The following is a 25543-nucleotide window of genomic DNA, read 5'->3' on the forward strand; positions in this document are numbered from 1 at the left end:
AAAAGAACATTTTCGAAATTTATGTAAGGTTTATCACAAAAATAATCAATTTTTCGGAAATTTATGACTTTTTTTAAGAATTTTTAAAGCGTAATTTTTTTTTTTATTTTATCATAAGACAGAAACAAGATGATTATTTAAAAAATATATGTTTAATAATAATTTTACTTAATTAATTATTTATTTTTTTTAGGTGTTGATAGCCTGATAATAGAAGCTGACAAGCACTACTTATTTTGGCTTCAAGAATATAGCTACCCATGAACTCCATAAATTAGGAATAGGATTTAAGGATCTTGGTTAATGACGAAATTGTATTTTCTCAAGTCCAAAAATCTAAAATTGAACAAATAAAACTTCGCTGTAAAATTATTTTTTATATATTTTCTCTAATATTCAAAATTGCTTAATAAACCTCTTTACAAATACACCTAATCCAGTTTTACTTATTAAACTAATAAAATTACCCTAAATCCCATATTTAAATTAGTGATATTGGCCCTAAACGACTAAAACCACTGTAATACTGCTTAGTTATCCATACTGCAACAATTTACTAAGAAAAAACAACATTCCAGGGGATCACCGTGTTTCTCTAATGGCTAATTTACTTATAGCCCCATAAACCTTATCTTTAGCCTCATTTATTTTCAACATCATTTCGTTAGAAAAGGGATTGAAATTTAGGAATCTTTTACGTCTCCTACAATTAGATTATCATTAAAAAATATAGCAATGGACATGATATTATACTACTTGCCTGTAAATCCCTTCCTTTTGTTCCATGGCACAATCCATGCTTTTCTTAGGAACGTTCACCCCCAAAAAATGTATCACAGACGCGAGGGTGTTTTCCGTGTTGTTCACCAATTGTTCGTAAAAAATCACTTTTATCGGCCCGGTGAAGTTGTGAAGCCAGTCCATGTGGAGCTGTTGCCAGTTTTTTAAGTTGTCGTTCACAAATTGATGCCAGTCTGGAAGAGTATATCAATTAATAAAAAAAAACAATTTTTTGGACTATTTATGAGACATACGACCTAATTTTTCATATTTTCCACAAGTTTAAAGCAACTTATCAGATAAGTCATGTTTTCAGAATAGCCTCGAATTTTATTCCGAATATTTGAAGCCATTTTTATAATAATAATAATAATAATAAGCCTTTATTTCCAACAGGCAACTTGATTAACAATCTCAAAAGTTATGCAAAAAATTAGAACAAATAACTATTAATATGATATAAAAACCCAATTATAAAAGTTTAACAAGATAATCACATATTCAACAAAATTAAATTAAATTAACTGCAATATACCTACTAATTATAACTTAAACACATGGGTCTTAATCCCAAGAGTAATGATCCACCAAGATATCGACAAACACATGAACCGGAGAGAAATTTATATCGCATATGTGACAGATCCAATTAAATATAGCGCTTATTGTATATAGTGGCGATTTCAATAGGATGTTAGTATGAGGCCTTGGCAGAAAGAATGTTAGGGGATGTCTAGCATTAAGCCTAGGCACCATGAAACGTACACCAGAAAGAAGTACAGGACTATCAATGAATCCATTCAGTAACCCATGCAGGAATTTTACAGAGAAGATCATTCTTCTGAGATGTAATGGATGTAGATTGAAGCGTTCCAATAGTTGCCGATGATCAGACCCTCTTACCGGATATATGCCATCCTGCCTGAAGGCCAAAAACTTAGCAAATCTACGCTGAACAGATTCAAGGAGACCAACATGATTCTGATACAGCGAGTTCCATATAATGCAGCCAAACTCCAGTTTTGATCTCACAAAGCAACAGAAAAGCAGTCTTAATGTAGATTCTAAAGTAAAACTCTGAGAACTTCTAATTATGAACCCAAGCCTTCTCAGGGCTGACTTGACTATGTTGTTGAAGTGTGGAACGAATGTAAATTCAGAGTCAAAGGTGATACCAAGATCAGTAATTTGCTCTAATCTACTCAAAATAGTATCATTAATAAAGTAATTAAAATTTAAGGGTGTTTTTGATCTAGAGTAACTGACCACACTACATTTAGCCGCATTGAAGCCTAACCTGTTAACAGCGCACCATACCTCCGATGTATTTAGACAGTTCTGAAGAAAAACACAATCCTCCAAACCATATACATTTAAATATAGCTTTAAATCATCGGCAAAAGCCAGCCTATGACAAGTGAGTGACTCAATCAAGTCATTTATAAAAAAACTAAACAGGAGCGGATCCGACATTACGTTAAAAAGTTTCGATTTAAAGCCCTCATATTCAACATATTGAGATCTACCAATCAAGTAGGAATGAAATAAATTAAATAATCTCCCTGAAAAACCATACTGAGTTAATTTATGCAGCAAAATATAGTGATCTATCCGATCAAATGCTTTTTGGAAGTCGGTATAAATAACATCGACTTGAGTATTAACATCAAGTGATTCACAGATGTGGCTAGACAGACAGGATAAAGTAACACAAGATCGCCCGCTAAAAAATCCATGCTGGTCTACAGAGATGAGTTCTTTTGCGTGACTAAATAGCGACCGGTTCAGGATAATTTCGAAAATTTTTGAGAAGTTACAGAGTAATGAGATTGGCCTATAGTTCACGATTTGATCAGAGTCTTCAGCTTTTAAAATAGGTATTATTTTAGCAGTCTTCCAAATTTCAGGAATTTGTTCTGTTGACAGTATTAAGTAAGTTAAAAATGTAGGTCAGCGGATCAGCCAGGACACCAATGCAATCTTTAACCAAGAGGCTAGGTACACCTTCTACACCCGATGTTAACTTATTTTTGAGTTTTTTACTAGCCAAAATAATCTGGGAAGCATCAACGTTAGAAATTTCAAAGTAGGGCACATTATCAGACGTCGACGAATGGTTAATGAAATTTGATTGTATAAATGCCTCACCAAAGAACAGTGCAAAAGCATCAATTATGTCTTGTAGGTCTTTAATTACCAGCCTAGCCTCATCATACCAGAAATCCTGGTGCCAGCCTTCTTAGAACCAATAAAATTCCAAAAGCTAGATGGGTCCAAAGAAATATTCCTTTCGGTATTTGATATATACAACTTATATTCATTGCGTATTTGTAGTTTGATAAGGCGTCTAAGAGAATGGAATTTATTTTAAAAGAATGGAGAATTGTACATTTTAAAGTCCTTGAAAGCCTTTTCTTTCCTATAAATGTTCTTCATCAATTCTCGAGAATAATAATTTGGAAATCTTCTTTTACGTTGCTGCTTAAGAGGAATGTGTGCGCCATTCAAATATATGCTATTCAAATATGCGCTATTCAAATATGCCATTCAATATATCATATAGGGCTCCACATGCATCATTAACGTTAGAGGATAATACACAGTAGACCAGTCAGCTTCAAGGATCGAGTCATAAAGGAGATGGAAGTTGGCCTTTTTAAAGTTAAAAGAATGAGATAAGTTTTTATTAAGCTGAAAATTATGGACACGTTGGCCTGAGACAGTAAAATCAATTTCCAGTGCAGGGTGATGCAAATCCTCCAAGACAAAAGGCACGTCACTACGGGAAACAGTACAGGTGAAGTAAGATAAAACAAGATCCAATAGTCTGTTATTATAGATTAGGATGTGATTGCACTGAACAAGATTAAAAGTGTTAACAAAATTATTCACAGCAATAGACTTTTGACTAACATGATTACCTGTAGGTGAGTTAATAGAGAAATCAGGCACGTTAAAATCGTCCACTATTATTACATTATGGTTTAGCTTTGATATTAAAAGTATAAACTGATCCAGAAATTGCTCGAACATTACAGATGTGATAGATGGTGGGATATACAAAACAATCATGTAAAATATCTGTAACCTAATAGTAAATTTACAGCCAACAACATCGATAGAGGGCGCAATACTGTTGCAAAAATCAGACAAACTAATTTTTTCAGACACATTGTTTTTAGAAACTCCACAGAGAACTCCGCCACCACCTGTGGCAATAACGGATTCAAATTTTCGGTCCGACTGGTAAACATTATAAGTCTTTGGAAATATTTCACCACTAGATATCTCTGGCCTCAACCATGTCTCGGTGATGCATATGGTGTTAAAAATCCTGAGCAATGGCGGCAAGAAAAAAAGTTAAGTTAAGACCACATTAAAAGTTAGTGTTAAGACCACGAACATTTTGATAAAAACAAGTTAAGTGGGCATCACTAGCATGTGAAAATAAAGGCGAATCTAGTTTTTTGCTACAATTCTGGGGGAACCATTGATGTATCTTATATAAAGATTATTTTCTCCTTCCTCTTTGCATCGCTTTGGCTGCCTTAAGCTCATTGCGCTGCCGAGGCGTTATGTCCGTCTCGATGAAGAATTTACCGACAGTCTTCAATTTGTTCTTCAAAACAAGCCTAACATCGTCTGTACTACCAAGGATTACCCTAACAGCCTGACGCCCGTTACGATTCGGCTTCCCAAATTTACTAACAGCCAGCACATTGACGGTAGTTTTGCACAAGTCAATCAGCAGCTTCTTGGTCTGGACAACATCAGCTCTGCCTTCTTTCGAATCAAAGTTAAAAAGTATAATGTTGTTGGCCCTTTTCTGGCGCTCATGCAGTTCACTTAGGATGGGTTCGTCGATTGGCGCGGGCGTGACACACGTGCTAGGAGCGGAAATAGGAGGAGCAGACGCCCGACAGCTGTAATTTGCTGAGAGAGCAGCATTTTGAGTGTCTTCCTGGTATTTAAACTTATAAAAGATGATTGATAAGCAATATTAAATCATGTCCCTTTTGGAAAGTTTAACAGGAAGAAATAAAAATTCTAAGTACTTTTACTTTTAGAGTAATTTCTTTCATATTCCAGTCATTTATTATCAATTTCACATTTATTCATTTAGATATAATTCAGTAATTATATTTTTATTTCAGGTATTTGCTGGCATTTCATCGTGATATACTAATTAAACCTATGGAAAAATGTTCATAATGATAATAAATAATAGAAAGTTTTTTTCTTTTTGACAATTTAACAAGAAAAGTTAATATTCCTTGCTCATATGACTTTTAGAGTAATTTCCTTGCATATTCTAAGAAAAGTTATCATGCTATACCAGAAGATGAACTCAATACTTCTTGTAGAATTTCCATCCACCACACTTTTTATACAAAGTCGATTTCTACCTCATTATAAAATTTCAGCTTTAAACACTAACTCTCCATTCTTTTAAATAAATCCTGTCTAAGCTTGATAGTAAAGCTAGTTGCAATTGCTCAAAATTATTTTTTACACATTCCTTTTTTTCATTTAAATACATTTATAATTATAATTTTATTCCAGGAATTTGAAGTCACTTCATTCTGATATTTAAACGTATGAAAAAAAGTTGAAAATAAATATTGAGAAATCCCTTTTTTCTTGGACTCTTAGATAGACTGATTTCGTCCATATTCCAAATATTTAAAGTCATTTTCATATTTATTCTAAGCATTTGAAGTCATTTTGCATTCCCTTGTCTTTTAAAACAAAGTGATTTCTTCCACATCCCATGTAGATAAATTAATATTGATGTTTATGCCAAATACCTAAAGACCAGCTAGATGTATGAAGTTTACAGCATCTAAAAGACTCGCTGAAAAATCTTGTCCATTATCAATTGCCTGTAACATTTTTATTATCATTATTTTTCTGTAATGAGTCTTCAATGAATGAATTACTCCTTGATCTATAGGCTGCAGCTTTGAACTAGTATTAGGAGGCATAAAGACCAATTTAATTTGGTTTAGAGGAACTTCGGGATGTGCTGGACAATTATCGCCTAAAAGTAATATTTTCCTCTTGTTCTTCTGTATCCCACTGGAGCAACTCTTCAGTAAACAAATTAGATGTCATCCATGCCTTACTGTTTGCTCTGTATTTAACTGGCAACATTTTGTTTTTAAAACATCTAGGATTTTTACGGTTTGAACATAACCAGAATTAAGAAAATACGATAACTAATAGCTAACGCTATTGTTCCGATTTAATTTTAATTTAATTTTTAGATATAATTTGTTGAACCTTAAATGATTTTTAAGAATATTTTGATGTATTGTGTTTTAAATTTAAAAAAATAGTCATATCTCACTCTATTATGGTTATCTTTTATTGAAATATAATTTAAAATTGGTATTTAGATTATACAGGATGACCCAAATGATCCTTTTTAAGTTTGAACATAACCAGGGTTAAGAAAAGTTCATTGAAGTAAATTTTTTTTTCAATAGTTATATTTCACTCTATTACTGTTATCTCTTATTCGAATATACATAATTTCAATTATAACTCTATTACTGTTATCTATTACTTCTATGCTTGTTTCTTTTGACATTTAGAGTGATTTAATTCATATTCCAAGTTTTTAAATTAATTTTCATATTTATTCCAAAAATTTAAATATCTGTGTCCATTAACATTTAGTTTGTCTTTTTATTTTAGGCCTAATTGTAGATATTCGACAAATTCGACGATCTTGTTCGTTCCAGCTATGATGTTGTTCTGGTTGCGAAGGTACCACCTACCTGTTATAAGATATAAGTGAACAGGTAAGTGGTACCTTCTAAGGAAAAACAGGATATTTTGAGGATTTTAAAGACATTATTAGTCGCCTGATAATGGCAGATACTTTTTCAACCGTAAACAATTCGTGCTTCATTTGGTTATCGATTTGAAATTTTTTCCTTTTGACACATTTTCAGATTTATTCCAAGCATAAAATAAAACAATGCCTGGAAGACATTTCTAATTACTCCAGACTCAGGAAAAATAGATGAATAGAAAAGATGTATAACGCTGATCTTGACCAAAACAAGATCAAATTATAGAAATTGCAATATTTCCGGATAATTTAAAACCCACAGGTATGATATACCGACTATTTAAAAAAGAAAATAGAAAAAACGTTTTAAATTACCGACATTGATTTCTTAACATCAAATATTTAAATTAGCCAAAGCCTGTTTTGTTTCTTCTTCCAGAGATATCTTTGACTCCGTCTTATCATATATAAAAGAAAAATCACGAAATTCCAAGTGTCCTTTGTCATTTATAGTCATTATTCCATAAAGCCACTTATTCCACATTCCAAATATTAAGTAGTTTTTATATTTATTTCAAGCATTTGAAACCATGTTTTATTCCTGTTCCTTTTGACATTCAGAGTGATTTCGTCCATATATTCATAACTTTGAAGCAATTTTTAAATTGTTTATTAAAAGACTCCTTATACTTGAGTGAACTTTCATTAAAATCTTACCACTGTATTAGTTTTAAAGAATCTATTGCCCATAGAAGTTGATTTTTATAATTTTAACCCAAGACGTTCCTTGTATCAAATCGATCCTGAGGAATTTTCCTAACTACTCCTGAAACAATTGTCAGAATACCTCAAAAGACATTGGCATACAAAATTTCCTCTACTTTGTAGCGGTTAAATCATAGTTGATCTTGCCTCACTAACCTCACTCTAACTTAATAAGTTACTAAGCTATTAAACGATTAAATATTTTAAAATGTTTATTAGGGAATGATCCGTATTTGAGTGCAACTTTCATTGAAATCCTCTTAATATTAAGGGAATTATTAGTAATAAAATTTACCTTCTATAATGTTAGAAAAACTGATAATTATTGTGCTATACCAAGACGTTTCTTGTGCCAAATCCATCTTTAGGAATACCCTAGTTCTAAAACTTGTGCTCTTTGACATTTAAAGTGATTTCTTCCATGTTCCAAGTAATTAACGTAATTTTTATAATAGTTTTAAAGCCACAATTCATTCCCTTGTCCTTGAACTTTTAGAGTGATTTTTTCCATATTCCATTTCCATATTTCAAGAAAAATTCCAATATTAAAAATGTTCATTCCAATTATTTGAGGCATTTTTCTTTCTTTTTATTTCCTTTTATATTTAGACTAATTTATTCTATATTTCTAGTATTTGAAGCCACATATATATTTTTTATTTTCATGTTCTTTGACTCTTAAAGTATTTTTTTCCATATTCCAAATATTTCAAGTAATCTTAAGTTTTATTCCATGCATTTGAAGTCACTTTTCATTGCATCCTCATTTGATTTTCAGAGTGACTTCTTTTATTTTGCAAGCCATTTTATTTAAAGCCAAATTTCATCCCATTGTCATTTGACTTTTAGAGTGATTTCTTTCATTTTCCAAGCATTTAAAGTAACTTTTATCGGTTATTGTCATTTAATCTTTGTACAGATTTCTTTCATATTCCGTGTATTTAAAGTTATTTTTACTTTAAATCCAAGTATCTTAAGCCATTTAAAATTTTTCCTATTGATTCCTGTCTCCTTTTACAATAAGAGTAATTTAATCCATATTTCAAGTTTTTTAGTTACTGTCATACTTATTCTAAGTATCTAAGGCAATTTATTATTTCTATGCTTTTTGATATTTTGAGTGATTGCGTATATATTTCATGTATTTAGAGTAATTTTTATCTAATTCTAAGCATTTGAAGCCATTTTATATTTTTTATTTCCGTGTCCTTTGACTCCTAAAGTATTTTTTTCCATATTTCAAGTAATTTTAAGTTTTATTCCATGTATTTAAAGCCACTTTTCATTCCATTGTCATTTGACTTTTAAAGTGATTTCTTTCATTTTCCAAGCATTTAAAGCAATTTTTATCGATTCTTGTGCCATTTAACCTTTGTACAGATATCTTTTATATTCTAAGTATTTAACGTTATTTTAAATTTTTTGATTTTTGTATTCTTTAACTTTTATAATAATTTAATCCATATTTTAAATATTTTAGTTATTATCATATTTATTCTAAGCACTTTAAGTCATTTTTTATTCCTGTAAAATTTGACATTAGGAGTGATTTATTCCCTATTCCAAGAATTTGAAGTCATTTTCATATTTTTTCGAAGCATTTGAAGATATTCAAAATTTCTTGTTGCTTCGTCCTTTGAAATATTTCTTTGATATTTCAAGTATTTATAGTTACAATTTTATGCCAGGCATTTGCAGTCATATTTCGTACTTTCTCATATCCTGAAAAAGTACATGTAATAAATGGAGTTTTACTAAAAAAAGAATGCTGTATTAATGTTGTCCAGAGTGTAAAATAATCCAGGTAAAAATGTTCAACTTATCTAGATTCTACTCCAATTAAGAGCTCAATAAACGACTGTCTTTAGGGCATCATACTCCAATTAAAACTTAAGTATTTCAAAATTACTGAAGAGAAAAATAGGGATTTTTTGAGAATAGAATGCTCTATTTAAACAGGTTTAATGAATAACACTTGAATGAAAAATACATGTTCTTAAATGGTTTCCAAACCTTCAATGGTTACTTACATTTTCCCTTATTTCTCCTGTACCTATCAAAAGAGGCAAACCCAATATGTCCTCCACTTTGCCGATTAAACTCCGCATGTATGGACTTATCCGGGGCCCTCACTAGTAAAATTGCTTTAGAAAACATATCTCTGGATTTCTGGCCCCATTCGTGCGTTTTTACCACTAGAACCGCACTGGTGGTAACACTTTCAGCAGGAAATCCATTCTTCAACAATCCATAATCTTTATATACAGATCCAGTATAAAAACCTTAAAGGACAAGACCATGTTTAAACAACAGTAAATAGGAGATGAAATAGTGGTACCTGTAGCTTGCTGTAGGAGGTACCTGAGCCAAGTATTTCCGCTGCCAGGGAAACTAACCAAAGCAACCGGTTTCCGCTTTCTGGCCTCCTCAGTTTTAATGAATTGCAACTCGCTGCACCAGTTTATTTTGGATCGTTGCAGGACCGGTCTGAAGGCAGCCGCTTTGTAATCTACGCTGCCCTTGAGCCTTTTGGGGACCTGCAGGAGTTCAGGGGTGGCACCGGGTTCGAACCCTTCAAGCTGACCAGACTTTTAAGTTTTTTATTGTAAAATGAGTATAAAGATGTGAAAAAAATTATAAAAAAAACTGAAGGTTTTAATCAGGTTGAAAGAACATCGAGAACAACTATTTAGACCAACTTCTGAAAATTATTAAAGTAAACAAATAAAATCCAAATTGAATTATTTTAAAATAATAAATCTGATAAAATTGGATACTCAGTTAAAGTATAAAAAAATTGTTTTAAAATTTTGCTTACACTTATTTAAGGTCAGCTTAAACCTTTTATAAATTTAGTTCATATTCGAAGTATATAAAGTATTTTTCAATTTCAGTTCAGAGAATTAAAGTTATTTTCCAATTTATTTTAGGCATTTAAACGCAATTTATATTTTATTCCAGGCATGTAAACTAATTTCTTCTGAATTTTTGGAATACTTTTTTTCCGTGTATTTTAATTTTAAGAGTAAATTTTTCCGTATTCCAAATATTTTAAATGCTAGTTAAATAAATTGCAATTGTTTTTAAATTTAGTCCAGGCATTTAAAAAAATTAACTGTCTTATAAATTTTTAGTAGTAATACCTATATCCTTTGAATGTTTAAGTAATTTCTATCATATTTTAAGTATTTAAAGTCATTTTCAATTTTATTGGAGGCATTTAAAGTAATTTTAAATTTTATGCCAGGTTTGTAAGTTCTTTTCCTCTGTATTTTTGGAATACTTATTTTCGTTTATTTTAAATTTTAAAGTAATTTCGTTCATGTTGCAAATACTTAAAGTCATTTTTAATTTTACTTCAGGCATTTGACGATAATTTCAATTTTATTCCAGGCGTTTAAAATAATTTTAAATGTCTTAGAGATTTTTGAGTAATTGTATATTATTGTATATGTATTCTTTGACTTTTAGGGTAATTTCTTTTATATTCCAATAATTTAAAGTAATTTCAGGATCAGTTCAAAAGTTATTTTTAAATTTATTTCAGGCATTTTAAGTCTTTTTCAAATTTATTCCAGGTATTTAAAGTCATTTCAAGTTTTATATAAATTTTTGGTACAAATTCATATATCCTTTAATTTTTAGGGTAATTTTTTCAATATTCCAAAAATTTAAAGTAATATTATTTCATTCCAGGGATTCATTTTTAATTTTATTTAAAGTATTTGAAACCATTTTTAATTAATTCCAACGATTTAAAGTCAATTTAAGTGTCATGGATTTTTGGTTGTAATTCCTGCGTATTTACTTTTGTGGTAATTTAGTCAGTATTTCAAGTTTTGAAAATCATTTTATATTTTAGTCTAGGAAATTATTTTTAATTTTCTTCAAAGCATTTGTAAAATGAGTATAAAGATGTAAAAAAAATTAAAAGAAAACTGAAGGTTTTAATCGGGTTGAAAGAACATGGAAAACAACCATTTAGACCAACTTCTGAAAATTAATAAAGTAAACGAAAAAAATCCAAATTGAATGATTTTGAGATAATAAATCTTCTGATAAAATTGGATACTCAGATAAAGTCTAAAAAAATTGTTTTAAAATTTTGCTTACAGTTAGTTAAAGTCAGCTTAAGCCTTTTATAAATTTAGTTCATATTCCAAGTACATATATAAAGTAATTTTCAATTTTAGTTCAGAGAATTAAAGTTTTATTTTTAAATTTATTCTAGGCATTTAAAAGCAATGTAAATTTTATTTCAGGCGTGTAAACTAATTTCTTTTGAATTTTTGGAACACTTATTCCCGTGTATTTTAAATTTTTCCATATTTTAAATGTTAGTTCAATGAATTTAAGTTATTTTCAAATTTAGTCTAGGCATTTGAAAAAAAATTAATTGTAGGTAGTAATACCTATATTCATTAAATTTTAAAGTAACTTCTCTTATATTTTAAGTATTTAAAGTCATGTTCAATTTTATTGGAGGCATTTAAAGTAATTTTAAATTTTATGCCATTGTAAGTTCATTTCCTCTATGTTTTTATAATACTTATTCTCGTTTATTTTAAATTTTAAAGTAATTTCGTCTATGTTCCAAGTACTTAAAGTCATTTTTAATTTTACTTCAGGCATTTGCAGAGAATTTCAGTTTTATTCCAAGCGTTCAAATTGTTTCAACAATTTGAAATGTCTTATAGATTTTTGAGTAATTCATGTATTCTTTGACTTTTAGGGTAATTTCTTCTATATTTGAAGAATTTAAAGTAATTTTAGGATCAGTTCAAATAATTAAAGTTATTTTTAAATTTATTTCAGGCATTTGAAGTCTTTTTCAATTTTTATTCCAAGCTTCTAAGCCGATTTATTTGATCTGAGATTCTGTATATTTTGAATTTCAGATTTTAGATTTTTTTATATTTAAACTATTTAAAGTCATCTTTAATTTTAATTTAAAAAATTGAAGTAATTTTCAAATTTATTCCAGGTATTTAAAGTCATTTCAAACTATATATAAATTTTTGAGACAAATTCATATGTCCTTTAATTTTTAGGGCTACTTTTTCAATATTCCAAGTATTTAAAGTAATTTTATTTCATTCCAGGGACTAATTTTTTAATTTTATTGGAGACATTTAAAGTAATTTTAAATTTTATGCCAGGTTTGTAAGTTCTTTTCCTCTGTGTTTTTGAAATACTTATTCCCGTTTATTTTAAATAAGCAATTTCACAGCTTTTAAAGCAATTTCGTCCATGTTTCAAATACTTAAAGTCATTTTTCATTTTACTCCAGGCATTTAAAGATAATTTCAGTTTTATTCCAGGCGTTTAAAACAATTTTAAATATCTTATAGGGTTTTGAGTAATTCAGGTAAAGAGTAAGTAATGCTTACAGTTATTTAAGATCAGTTTAAGCCTTTTATAAATTTAGTTCATATTCCAAGTATTTAAAGTAATTTTCATTTTTAGTTCAGAGAATTAAAGTTTTATTTTCAAATTTAGTCCAGGCATTTAAAAAAATTAATTGTCTTTAAATTGTTAGTAGTAATACCTATATCCTTTGAATTTTAAAGTAATTTCTATGATTTTTTAATTATTTAAAGTCATTTTCAATTTAATTGGAGGCATTTAGTAATTTTATATTTTATGCCAGGTTTGTAAGTTAATGTCTTATAGATTTTTGAGTAATTCATGTATTCTTTGACTTTTAGGGTAAATTCTTCTATATTCAAAGAATTTAAAGTAATTTCAGGATCAGTTCGAATAATTAAAAGTATTTTTAAATTTATTGCAGACATATTTAAAATAATTTTCAATTTTGTTGCAAGCATTTGAAGTAATTTTAAATTTTATGCCAGGTTTGCATGTTCATTTTCTCTATGTTCTTGGAATTCTTGTTCTCGTTTATTTTAATTTTACTTCAGGCATTTGAAGATAATTTCAGCTTTATTCCAGGCGTTTATTATTTAAGAAATTTTCAATTTCAGTTCAGAGAATTAAAGTTTTATTTTCAAATTTATTCTAGGCACTTAAAAGCAATTTAAATTTTATTGTAAACTAATTTTTTCTAAATTTTTGGAATACTTTTATTAATTATTTTTCGTGTATTTTAAATTTTAGAGTAATTTTTTCCGAATTTGCCAGTTCAATAAATTACAATCGTTTTTAAATTTAGTCCAGGCATTTAAAAAAAATAATTGTCTTATAAATTGTTAGTAGTTATACCTATATCCTTTGAATTTTAAAGTTATTTCTATCATATTTTAAGTATTTAAAGTCATTTTCAATTTTATTGGGGGCATTAAGTAATTTTATATTTTATGCCAGGTTTGTAAGTTCTTTCCCTCTATGTTCTTGGAATCCTTATTCTCGTTTATTTTAAATTTTAAAGTAATTTCGTCCATGTTCCAAATACTTAAAGTCATTTTTAATTTAACTTCACGCATTTGAAAAGAATTTCAGTTTTATTACAGATGTTTAAAGTCATTTCAATCTTTATAAAACTTTTTGGTACAAATTCATATGTCCTTTAATTTTTAGGGTTACTTTTTCAATATTCCAAATATTAAAAGTAATTTTATTTCATTCCAGGGACTAATTTAGGACCAATTTAGGTGTCATGCATTTTTTATTGTAATTCCTTAGTATTTACTTTTGTGGTAATTACTTCAGTGTTTCAAGTATTTAAAGTCATTTTATATTTTGGTCTAGGAATATATTTTTGATTTTATTCAAAGTATTTGAAACCAGTTTTAATTGGAAATAATAAATGATTTAAAGTTAATTTAACTGTCATGGATTTTTAATTGTAATTCCTGCGTATTTACTTTTGGGATAATTACTTCAGTATTTCAAGTATTTAAAGTCATGTTATATTTTAGTCTAGGAAATTATTTATAATTTTATTTAAAGCATTTAAAGCCATTTTTAATTAATTCCAACGAATTGAAGTCAATTTAAGTGTCATGGATATTTTATTGTAATTCCTGCGTATTTACTTTTGTGGTAACTTCTTCAGTATTTCAAGTATTTAAAGTCATTTTATATTTTAATCTATGAAATTATTTTTAATTTTAATTAAGGCATTTAAAACCATTTTTAATTAATTCCAACCATTCGAAATTTAACTGTCAAAGATTTTTGATTCCTGCGTATTTACTTTTATGGTAATTTCTTCAGTATTTTAAAAATTTAAAGTCATTTTATATTTAAGTCTAGGAAACTGTTATATTTTTTTAATTTTATTCAAGGCAATTAAAGCTACTTCCAAAGGTAGTTCAGGTATTTGAAGTCATCTTATCTTTGACATTTGGAGTAATTTGTTCCATATTTTAATTGATTAAAGTAATTTTCAGGTTCCGTCCAGATAACTGAAGATATTTTCAAACTTATTCGAGGCATTTGAAGCTATTCTTAATTTTACTTCAGGTATTTTAAATTAATTGAAGTGTTATAGATTTTTGGTTGTTACTTCTGTGTTTTTATTTTACGTTAATTTCTTTAGTATTTCAAGTATTTAAAATCATTTTATATTTTAGTCTAGGAAATTGTAGTTATTTTTTAATCTATTTAAGATAATTAAAGCTACATTTAACATTATTTCAGGTATTTGAAGGAGTTCTTCAAATTTATGTCAAGCATTTTAAGCTGTGTTTAATTTTAAACCGATTTATTTTACCTAGATTTTTGGGATAACTATTCCAAAATGAGTATAAAGATGTGAAAAAAATTATAAAAAAAACTGAAGGTTTTAATCAGGTTGAAAGAACATCGAGAACAACTATTTAGACCAACTTCTGAAAATTATTAAAGTAAACAAATAAAATCCAAATTGAATTATTTTAAAATAATAAATCTGATAAAATTGGATACTCAGTTAAAGTATAAAAAAATTGTTTTAAAATTTTGCTTACACTTATTTAAGGTCAGCTTAAACCTTTTATAAATTTAGTTCATATTCGAAGTATATAAAGTATTTTTCAATTTCAGTTCAGAGAATTAAAGTTATTTTCCAATTTATTTTAGGCATTTAAACGCAATTTATATTTTATTCCAGGCATGTAAACTAATTTCTTCTGAATTTTTGGAATACTTTTTTTCCGTGTATTTTAATTTTAAGAGTAAATTTTTCCGTATTCCAAATATTTTAAATGCTAGTTAAATAAATTGCAATTGTTTTTAAATTTAGTCCAGGCATTTAAAAAAATTAACTGTCTTATAAATTTTTAGTAGTAATACCTATATCCTTTGAATGTTTAAGTAATTTCTATCATATTTTAAGTATTTAAAGTCATTTTCAATTTTATTGGAGGCATTTAAAGTAATTTTAAATTTTATGCCAGGTTTGTAAGTTCTTTTCCTCTGTATTTTTGGAATACTTATTTTCGTTTATTTTAAATTTTAAAGTAATTTCGTTCATGTTGCAAATACTTAAAGTCATTTTTAATTTTACTTCAGGCATTTGACGATAATTTCAATTTTATTCCAGGCGTTTAAAATAATTTTAAATGTCTTAGAGATTTTTGAGTAATTGTATATTATTGTATATGTATTCTTTGACTTTTAGGGTAATTTCTTTTATATTCCAATAATTTAAAGTAATTTCAGGATCAGTTCAAAAGTTATTTTTAAATTTATTTCAGGCATTTTAAGTCTTTTTCAAATTTATTCCAGGTATTTAAAGTCATTTCAAGTTTTATATAAATTTTTGGTACAAATTCATATATCCTTTAATTTTTAGGGTAATTTTTTCAATATTCCAAAAATTTAAAGTAATATTATTTCATTCCAGGGATTCATTTTTAATTTTATTTAAAGTATTTGAAACCATTTTTAATTAATTCCAACGATTTAAAGTCAATTTAAGTGTCATGGATTTTTGGTTGTAATTCCTGCGTATTTACTTTTGTGGTAATTTAGTCAGTATTTCAAGTTTTGAAAATCATTTTATATTTTAGTCTAGGAAATTATTTTTAATTTTCTTCAAAGCATTTGTAAAATGAGTATAAAGATGTAAAAAAAATTAAAAGAAAACTGAAGGTTTTAATCGGGTTGAAAGAACATGGAAAACAACCATTTAGACCAACTTCTGAAAATTAATAAAGTAAACGAAAAAAATCCAAATTGAATGATTTTGAGATAATAAATCTTCTGATAAAATTGGATACTCAGATAAAGTCTAAAAAAATTGTTTTAAAATTTTGCTTACAGTTAGTTAAAGTCAGCTTAAGCCTTTTATAAATTTAGTTCATATTCCAAGTACATATATAAAGTAATTTTCAATTTTAGTTCAGAGAATTAAAGTTTTATTTTTAAATTTATTCTAGGCATTTAAAAGCAATGTAAATTTTATTTCAGGCGTGTAAACTAATTTCTTTTGAATTTTTGGAACACTTATTCCCGTGTATTTTAAATTTTTCCATATTTTAAATGTTAGTTCAATGAATTTAAGTTATTTTCAAATTTAGTCTAGGCATTTGAAAAAAAATTAATTGTAGGTAGTAATACCTATATTCATTAAATTTTAAAGTAACTTCTCTTATATTTTAAGTATTTAAAGTCATGTTCAATTTTATTGGAGGCATTTAAAGTAATTTTAAATTTTATGCCATTGTAAGTTCATTTCCTCTATGTTTTTATAATACTTATTCTCGTTTATTTTAAATTTTAAAGTAATTTCGTCTATGTTCCAAGTACTTAAAGTCATTTTTAATTTTACTTCAGGCATTTGCAGAGAATTTCAGTTTTATTCCAAGCGTTCAAATTGTTTCAACAATTTGAAATGTCTTATAGATTTTTGAGTAATTCATGTATTCTTTGACTTTTAGGGTAATTTCTTCTATATTTGAAGAATTTAAAGTAATTTTAGGATCAGTTCAAATAATTAAAGTTATTTTTAAATTTATTTCAGGCATTTGAAGTCTTTTTCAATTTTTATTCCAAGCTTCTAAGCCGATTTATTTGATCTGAGATTCTGTATATTTTGAATTTCAGATTTTAGATTTTTTTATATTTAAACTATTTAAAGTCATCTTTAATTTTAATTTAAAAAATTGAAGTAATTTTCAAATTTATTCCAGGTATTTAAAGTCATTTCAAACTATATATAAATTTTTGAGACAAATTCATATGTCCTTTAATTTTTAGGGCTACTTTTTCAATATTCCAAGTATTTAAAGTAATTTTATTTCATTCCAGGGACTAATTTTTTAATTTTATTGGAGACATTTAAAGTAATTTTAAATTTTATGCCAGGTTTGTAAGTTCTTTTCCTCTGTGTTTTTGAAATACTTATTCCCGTTTATTTTAAATAAGCAATTTCACAGCTTTTAAAGCAATTTCGTCCATGTTTCAAATACTTAAAGTCATTTTTCATTTTACTCCAGGCATTTAAAGATAATTTCAGTTTTATTCCAGGCGTTTAAAACAATTTTAAATATCTTATAGGGTTTTGAGTAATTCAGGTAAAGAGTAAGTAATGCTTACAGTTATTTAAGATCAGTTTAAGCCTTTTATAAATTTAGTTCATATTCCAAGTATTTAAAGTAATTTTCATTTTTAGTTCAGAGAATTAAAGTTTTATTTTCAAATTTAGTCCAGGCATTTAAAAAAATTAATTGTCTTTAAATTGTTAGTAGTAATACCTATATCCTTTGAATTTTAAAGTAATTTCTATGATTTTTTAATTATTTAAAGTCATTTTCAATTTAATTGGAGGCATTTAGTAATTTTATATTTTATGCCAGGTTTGTAAGTTAATGTCTTATAGATTTTTGAGTAATTCATGTATTCTTTGACTTTTAGGGTAAATTCTTCTATATTCAAAGAATTTAAAGTAATTTCAGGATCAGTTCGAATAATTAAAAGTATTTTTAAATTTATTGCAGACATATTTAAAATAATTTTCAATTTTGTTGCAAGCATTTGAAGTAATTTTAAATTTTATGCCAGGTTTGCATGTTCATTTTCTCTATGTTCTTGGAATTCTTGTTCTCGTTTATTTTAATTTTACTTCAGGCATTTGAAGATAATTTCAGCTTTATTCCAGGCGTTTATTATTTAAGAAATTTTCAATTTCAGTTCAGAGAATTAAAGTTTTATTTTCAAATTTATTCTAGGCACTTAAAAGCAATTTAAATTTTATTGTAAACTAATTTTTTCTAAATTTTTGGAATACTTTTATTAATTATTTTTCGTGTATTTTAAATTTTAGAGTAATTTTTTCCGAATTTGCCAGTTCAATAAATTACAATCGTTTTTAAATTTAGTCCAGGCATTTAAAAAAAATAATTGTCTTATAAATTGTTAGTAGTTATACCTATATCCTTTGAATTTTAAAGTTATTTCTATCATATTTTAAGTATTTAAAGTCATTTTCAATTTTATTGGGGGCATTAAGTAATTTTATATTTTATGCCAGGTTTGTAAGTTCTTTCCCTCTATGTTCTTGGAATCCTTATTCTCGTTTATTTTAAATTTTAAAGTAATTTCGTCCATGTTCCAAATACTTAAAGTCATTTTTAATTTAACTTCACGCATTTGAAAAGAATTTCAGTTTTATTACAGATGTTTAAAGTCATTTCAATCTTTATAAAACTTTTTGGTACAAATTCATATGTCCTTTAATTTTTAGGGTTACTTTTTCAATATTCCAAATATTAAAAGTAATTTTATTTCATTCCAGGGACTAATTTAGGACCAATTTAGGTGTCATGCATTTTTTATTGTAATTCCTTAGTATTTACTTTTGTGGTAATTACTTCAGTGTTTCAAGTATTTAAAGTCATTTTATATTTTGGTCTAGGAATATATTTTTGATTTTATTCAAAGTATTTGAAACCAGTTTTAATTGGAAATAATAAATGATTTAAAGTTAATTTAACTGTCATGGATTTTTAATTGTAATTCCTGCGTATTTACTTTTGGGATAATTACTTCAGTATTTCAAGTATTTAAAGTCATGTTATATTTTAGTCTAGGAAATTATTTATAATTTTATTTAAAGCATTTAAAGCCATTTTTAATTAATTCCAACGAATTGAAGTCAATTTAAGTGTCATGGATATTTTATTGTAATTCCTGCGTATTTACTTTTGTGGTAACTTCTTCAGTATTTCAAGTATTTAAAGTCATTTTATATTTTAATCTATGAAATTATTTTTAATTTTAATTAAGGCATTTAAAACCATTTTTAATTAATTCCAACCATTCGAAATTTAACTGTCAAAGATTTTTGATTCCTGCGTATTTACTTTTATGGTAATTTCTTCAGTATTTTAAAAATTTAAAGTCATTTTATATTTAAGTCTAGGAAACTGTTATATTTTTTTAATTTTATTCAAGGCAATTAAAGCTACTTCCAAAGGTAGTTCAGGTATTTGAAGTCATCTTATCTTTGACATTTGGAGTAATTTGTTCCATATTTTAATTGATTAAAGTAATTTTCAGGTTCCGTCCAGATAACTGAAGATATTTTCAAACTTATTCGAGGCATTTGAAGCTATTCTTAATTTTACTTCAGGTATTTTAAATTAATTGAAGTGTTATAGATTTTTGGTTGTTACTTCTGTGTTTTTATTTTACGTTAATTTCTTTAGTATTTCAAGTATTTAAAATCATTTTATATTTTAGTCTAGGAAATTGTAGTTATTTTTTAATCTATTTAAGATAATTAAAGCTACATTTAACATTATTTCAGGTATTTGAAGGAGTTCTTCAAATTTATGTCAAGCATTTTAAGCTGTGTTTAATTTTAAACCGATTTATTTTACCTAGATTTTTGGGATAACTATTCCAAAAGCTGAAGTCGATTTCAATTTTATTCCAGGTCTTTTAAGTCATTTTATGTGTCTTATCAATTTTTAGTAGAAATTCGGCTGTACTTTAACCTTTAGAGTAATTTAATCAATATTCCAAGTAATTGAAGCCATTTTTAAATTCATTTCAAGCTATTTAAAATTTTATGCCAAGTATTTGAAGCCAATCTCAATTTTACCACTGGAATTTAAAGTCATTTTAAGTATTTTAAGTATCTTTACTTTTTGTAATGTAATTCTGGTGTACGTTGACTTTTAAGGTATTTTATTTCACTAAGTATTTAAAGTCAATTTAAATTTTATTTGAGATATCTTATTACTTAAAAAAAATTGAGTGACTGTAATAAACTGAAAATGATTAAAACGTTATGTAGCTTCAAATGCCAGGAAGATATTTTAAATTATTTGAAATTCCCGGAATTAAATGAAAAATTACTTAAACATTCAAGAAGAAATTTAAAATTACTTCAACACCTGGAATAGAATTAAAAATGGCTTCAAATGTTATTGAGATCAAAATGACTTCAGTTGACTAAAATGAGAAGTGGCTTGAAATGACAGGCAAAAATTCAAAATTACTTTAACCGATTATTTAAATTAAAAATGCCTTCACAAACCAGTAAGAGACTTAAAATATCTTCAAATCAAATCATTCTAAAAATTGAAATAAGCGTACTAACATCCTAGAAGACATTAAATCATCATATAAGTTTAACGAATAATTCTTTGTTAATAAAAAAAAACATATTCAAATATTTAAAACAATCAACCTTTGAAAAAATGCAACAGATCTATGGCATTATATTTAAAAAAAAAGCGCACTTCCTCGGCACGTCATTTTAATCGAATATGATACGTATATGTTCAGTCATTTGGTAATAAATAGAAGATAAATGTAGCAATTTAACGAAAAAAAAATATATATACGTACAGCGACATTTCCATTTTTGATTCCGTGAAGGGAGATGGCCGATAAAATGACGACCCCTATAATGTAGCAAATAAGGATGACGGCGAATAGCCAGAATCTACATCGCGAGACTGGCATTTGCCCATTTTCTGGAAAAGTGTCTCACTCCACCCTCGAAACTCTCTGACACCTGAAAAAACACATCCACGCGAATTTATTTTTATTTTAAATATTTATTTAAAGCACTTACACACACTTACACACGCGTATTATCGTAGCCAAAAATCATGAACCGACCACATTATTATTACACTAAAATAAAAAACAATTTGTAGAAATAGACGGTGATAACTAGTAAGAGAGAGAAGGAAGAAGTGTTTTTATATTTTTGGCATATTTTTGATAAAAGAAATATTGTCACTTATATTAATACATAGGAGTTGTCGCACTGATTTCGTCCGATCTGGGTTACATTGGGAAATCGAGTAAGGAGACGACGGCGTCGGCGTCCCGACGTCCTCCAGTGCCGTCGCCGTCACCGTCGATTGATTATTTATTTAAGATCAGTGGTGGGGAGGTGAGTTTTTATTTTTTAATTCTTAAGACAAGAAAGTTTATTTCAGAGCTAACTGTCTATAAATATAGCGAGTGGTTTGTTTATGTTATGTATAAATTAAAGTTTAGACACTCTGTAGATACGAAATAAATTCGGAATGCAAAGAATTTTGTGATAAATAAGAGTGTAATTTTTTTAAATATTCTTATTTTGTTGGGCGCCAAAAATGTGCATTTTTAAAGTCGATTCTTGAGACTACTTGTAGTATTATTCCAGGCACTTAAATTGACTCAATTTTTTAATTGTTTCTATTATAACAGCATGTATGAACCTATCCAAAGTCCAGAAAATTTCTCTCTGGACTTTTAACTCTGTTCGTGAGTTTTTACAACTAGGACTGCACCGGTAGTACCTATTTTTAGCAGGAAATCCATTCTTTAGTAGTTAAGTAGTAACTTTAGTAGTTAAGATCCTGAAAAACTAATAAGAACAAAAACAACAAAACAAAACAACAACAAACTGAAAAAAAACTTAATAGGCCAAAGAAGGATATAATAAATTAAGTTTTACTCTATTACAGGACACCAACTCTTTAAGAAATAAAGAAATTTTACTATCAAGTAGAAGAAAGTGCTGTTAGTTAGGATTGTATAAATTTAACATTTTTAGTCTAGTGACCACCTATTATATTACAAACCGTAATAATGTCATCGTAATTGATGCAATATTATACAGATGTTAAACACTATTGTGAATAAAAGTTTTGTTAGAGTTTAATCATTTAAAAGATTAATTAAAAATTTTATTCTGATTGCTTTATAATTTTTCATACTTATACCATACTATGCCTTTAAATGTTATTTTATTGAATCTTAACAAGAAAGTAGTAAAAAGGATACTAAGCTCTTGACAAAGACTGAATCATCCAGAAGCTGTTCCTCATCTGTGGCTTTTCTTTCATCTTCTTCATCCGTTATCCTAGACAAGGGACCCTAAACAGGTACCAGCTTTCCGGGTCAGAAAGCACCTCCGGAACCTGCAGTATGCAGGAAAAAAAATACTCAAAAATTGGCTTTAACTCAAAAAATTATTTTTATGTTATACTTTAATTATAAGAAAATCCTTTAGGAGAGGAAAATTTGTTAAATTTGCTGGAAAATTTTTCATCAAAATCAAATGAATCAGACCATAGTTCAGTGCGGGATGGCCCTTCTGGTTCAGGTGTTTGCGTGTATTATGCTATACAGGTGGTATGAGAACTAAAATAAAAGATTTTCAGCAGGCACTTAGTTGCTGCTGCTATGATATTGTTATGATTGCAGAGACTTGGTTAACATCTGAATATTCAGATGCTGAAATTGGTGTATCAAACTATGATTTATATAGATATGATCGTCAAATGGGTACGAATACTACCAAGGCTCGTGGAGGTGGTGTATTGATTGCGGCTAAAAAGAGTGTATGTACACATAGAATTGGTATCCCACTTGTTGATGTAAATATTTATCAGATCTATTTGACTTTTACAATAGACAATCTAAGCTTTGTTGTTGGTTGCATTTATATACCATCTCCATCTCCACTTCAAGCCTATTTAAGCCATTGTGAATCCGTTGAATATGTATATAGTAGATATTCAAGTAGTTTGTCTTGGCAGGTGACTACAATTTACCACATGCTAGATGGGAGAATGATGATCTTGGTTTGGTGGTTGGTGGTTGTCTGGAGAGTGACAGAGAGTCTGTGCTTTCTCTGGCCAACTGCTTTAGCTTCTATATCTTTTTTCAGGTAAATGGGGTTCTAAATACCAACGGGGTTGCCTTGGATCTCGTATCTAGTAGCTCAGATTTAATTAGTGTTGAACGTGCAATAGACAAATTTTTTGAGAATAGCTTACACCATACAGCAATTAGTTTCGACCTTTGTTGTGCAGAAAATTCTGATGATATGATATATGAGGAATATTTTTATGATTTTGGTAAGGGAGATTACATAGCAATTAACGATTGTCTTGTTGGGATAGACTGGAATCAATTGTTTTTGGGAGAGACATCTATTGATGTCATAGTTTCAATTTTCTATAATGTGATCTACTCCTCAATGGAAAGGTTTATTCCTCTAAAGAGGTACAAAAGTTCTTCTTTTCTATCTTGGTTTTCTTCAGAGCTTCGCAGTTTGATCATAAGGAAGAAACAAATTCACAAAAAGTTTAAAATTAGTGGTCAACAGCAGGATTATGATAAATTTGTATTGTTGAGACAACAATGTGAGTACTTAAGAGAGTTGTGCTATCAACAATACATTAATAAGGTGGAAATGAATCTCGCTGGCAATCCAAGGTACTTCTGGTCATATATTCAAAATAAAAGAACTGGTTTTAGTCTTCCCTCCAGAATGACATACAATAACAGGATTAGTATGAATATCTCAGATACTGCGGATATGTTTGCAGAATACTTTTCATCCGTCTATTCGGATGAGCAAGTCAATACCATCTTTTGATTTTGATAAATCAATTTGTCTGAGCACTTTAACTCTGTCAACACAGGATGTTTATGAGGTTATTACTTCCTCTAAGAATAAGCTCTGCTCTGGACCAGATGGGATTCCGGCATTCTTCCTAAAGAAATGTGTTTGTGTTCTTACGAAACCAATACTGTTCATTTTTAACAAATCTCTAGGTACTGGTTCTTATCCCACTCTCTGGAAGAGAAGTTTTCGAAAACCCATTTTTAAATCTGGTAGTAGAAATGAAATTTCCAATTATTGGGCTGTGTGTAACCAATCTGGGTTGCCAAAGCTGCTTGACTGCCTGGTCAGTCATAGGATTGCCTGGAGTTTTAAATCTTTATTTAATCCTGAGCAATTTGGATTTATAAAAGGCAGATCTACTGATGCTAATTTGGTGCTGTATGTCAACTACCTCTACCGCTGTTTGGAGAGGGGACTTCAGGTTGACTCAATATATAAAGATTTTTCCAAGGCTTTTGATCGAGTTAACCATGGGGTACTCTTGCAGAAGCTTAGGGCTTTAGGTATTGTGGGGCCTCTTCTTCAGTGGATCTCGGGATTCATCAGAGGTAGAACCCAGATTGTTAATCTTGGAGGTACATGTTCCTCTGAAATTTTGGTACCATCTGGGGTGCCACAGGGCTCTCACTCGGGCCCTGTTTTGTTTTGCCTCTTTTTGATTGATTTAGTTTGGAAACTTGAAAATTGTCGTGTGCTAATGTTTGCTGATGATGTGAAGCTATTTAGGCTTATCACATCCCTTTCTGATGCTGTGCTCCTGCAAAAAGACCTCAATTTATTCTTTGATTGGTGCCACTTGAATAGAATGTCCCTTAATATCAATAAGTGCCATAAGATTACTTTTTCTAAGCAAAGAAACTCTATTGCTTTTCTTTATAAAATAAATAATGTAGCAATTGGTGTCAAAACAGAGGTTTCTGACTTAGGAATATTTATTTACTCCAGGTTGTCTTTTAAAAGTCACATCAATCAGGTGACTGGTAGGGCAATGAAAATGCTGGGTTTTATCCAACGGTCTACAACTGATTTGTCTTTGTTTACTTTTAGATTACTTTATTGATCTCTTGTTAGGCCCATCTTGGAGTATGGCTCAATTGTGTGGTCCCCGTCATACAACTGCTACATTGAGCAGATTGAAAAAACTCAAAATAAATTTTTAAGGGTGGCGGCTTTTAGATGTGGTTACAGGAGACAGGCGTATTACTATCAGTGGGTCAGGGATAACCTGAACTTACCCACATTGGAGTCACGAAGAACATTACTCGACTTATGTTTTATGCATAAGGTTTTAAATGCTACTATAGATTGTCCCGAGTTATTGTCTCTTTTTAAACTTAGGGTGCCTTCCAGATTGAATAGACAATCAGAAATATTTTCAGTCCCATTCC

At 28.5% G+C, this 25543-nt stretch overlaps 2 protein-coding genes across 3 annotated transcripts in view; one reads left to right on the forward strand and one right to left on the reverse strand.

Moving 5' to 3' along the window:
• Positions 1-430, forward strand: part of LOC126748829 (nose resistant to fluoxetine protein 6-like) — a 38453-nt gene extending 38023 nt beyond the window's left edge. Inside the window, exon 13 of the mRNA XM_050458319.1 lies at positions 194-430. The gene's annotated coding sequence lies outside the window, so the exon portion shown is untranslated. The remainder of the gene's footprint in view (positions 1-193) is intronic.
• On the reverse strand, positions 365-21580 carry LOC126748857 (WSCD family member CG9164). Of its 2 annotated transcripts, none has more exons than XM_050458370.1 (6): positions 21318-21580; positions 21089-21257; positions 9684-9933; positions 9376-9627; positions 761-974; positions 365-703 (listed from the first exon to the last, which is right to left on the reverse strand). In XM_050458370.1, exons 2-6 carry the CDS (start codon positions 21203-21205, stop codon positions 583-585), a joined length of 954 nt encoding a protein of 317 aa, XP_050314327.1. In that variant the 5' UTR covers positions 21206-21257; positions 21318-21580; the 3' UTR covers positions 365-582. The 2 variants fall into 2 exon arrangements, with proteins under 2 accessions (XP_050314327.1, XP_050314335.1); XM_050458378.1 differs by having other exon boundaries at positions 9684-9924; positions 21318-21571.
• Positions 21581-25543: the final 3963 nt, after the last annotated feature.

This window comes from Anthonomus grandis, chromosome 2 (genome assembly GCF_022605725.1).
Source record: "Anthonomus grandis grandis chromosome 2, icAntGran1.3, whole genome shotgun sequence".
Lineage (NCBI taxonomy): Eukaryota > Metazoa > Arthropoda > Insecta > Coleoptera > Curculionidae > Anthonomus > Anthonomus grandis.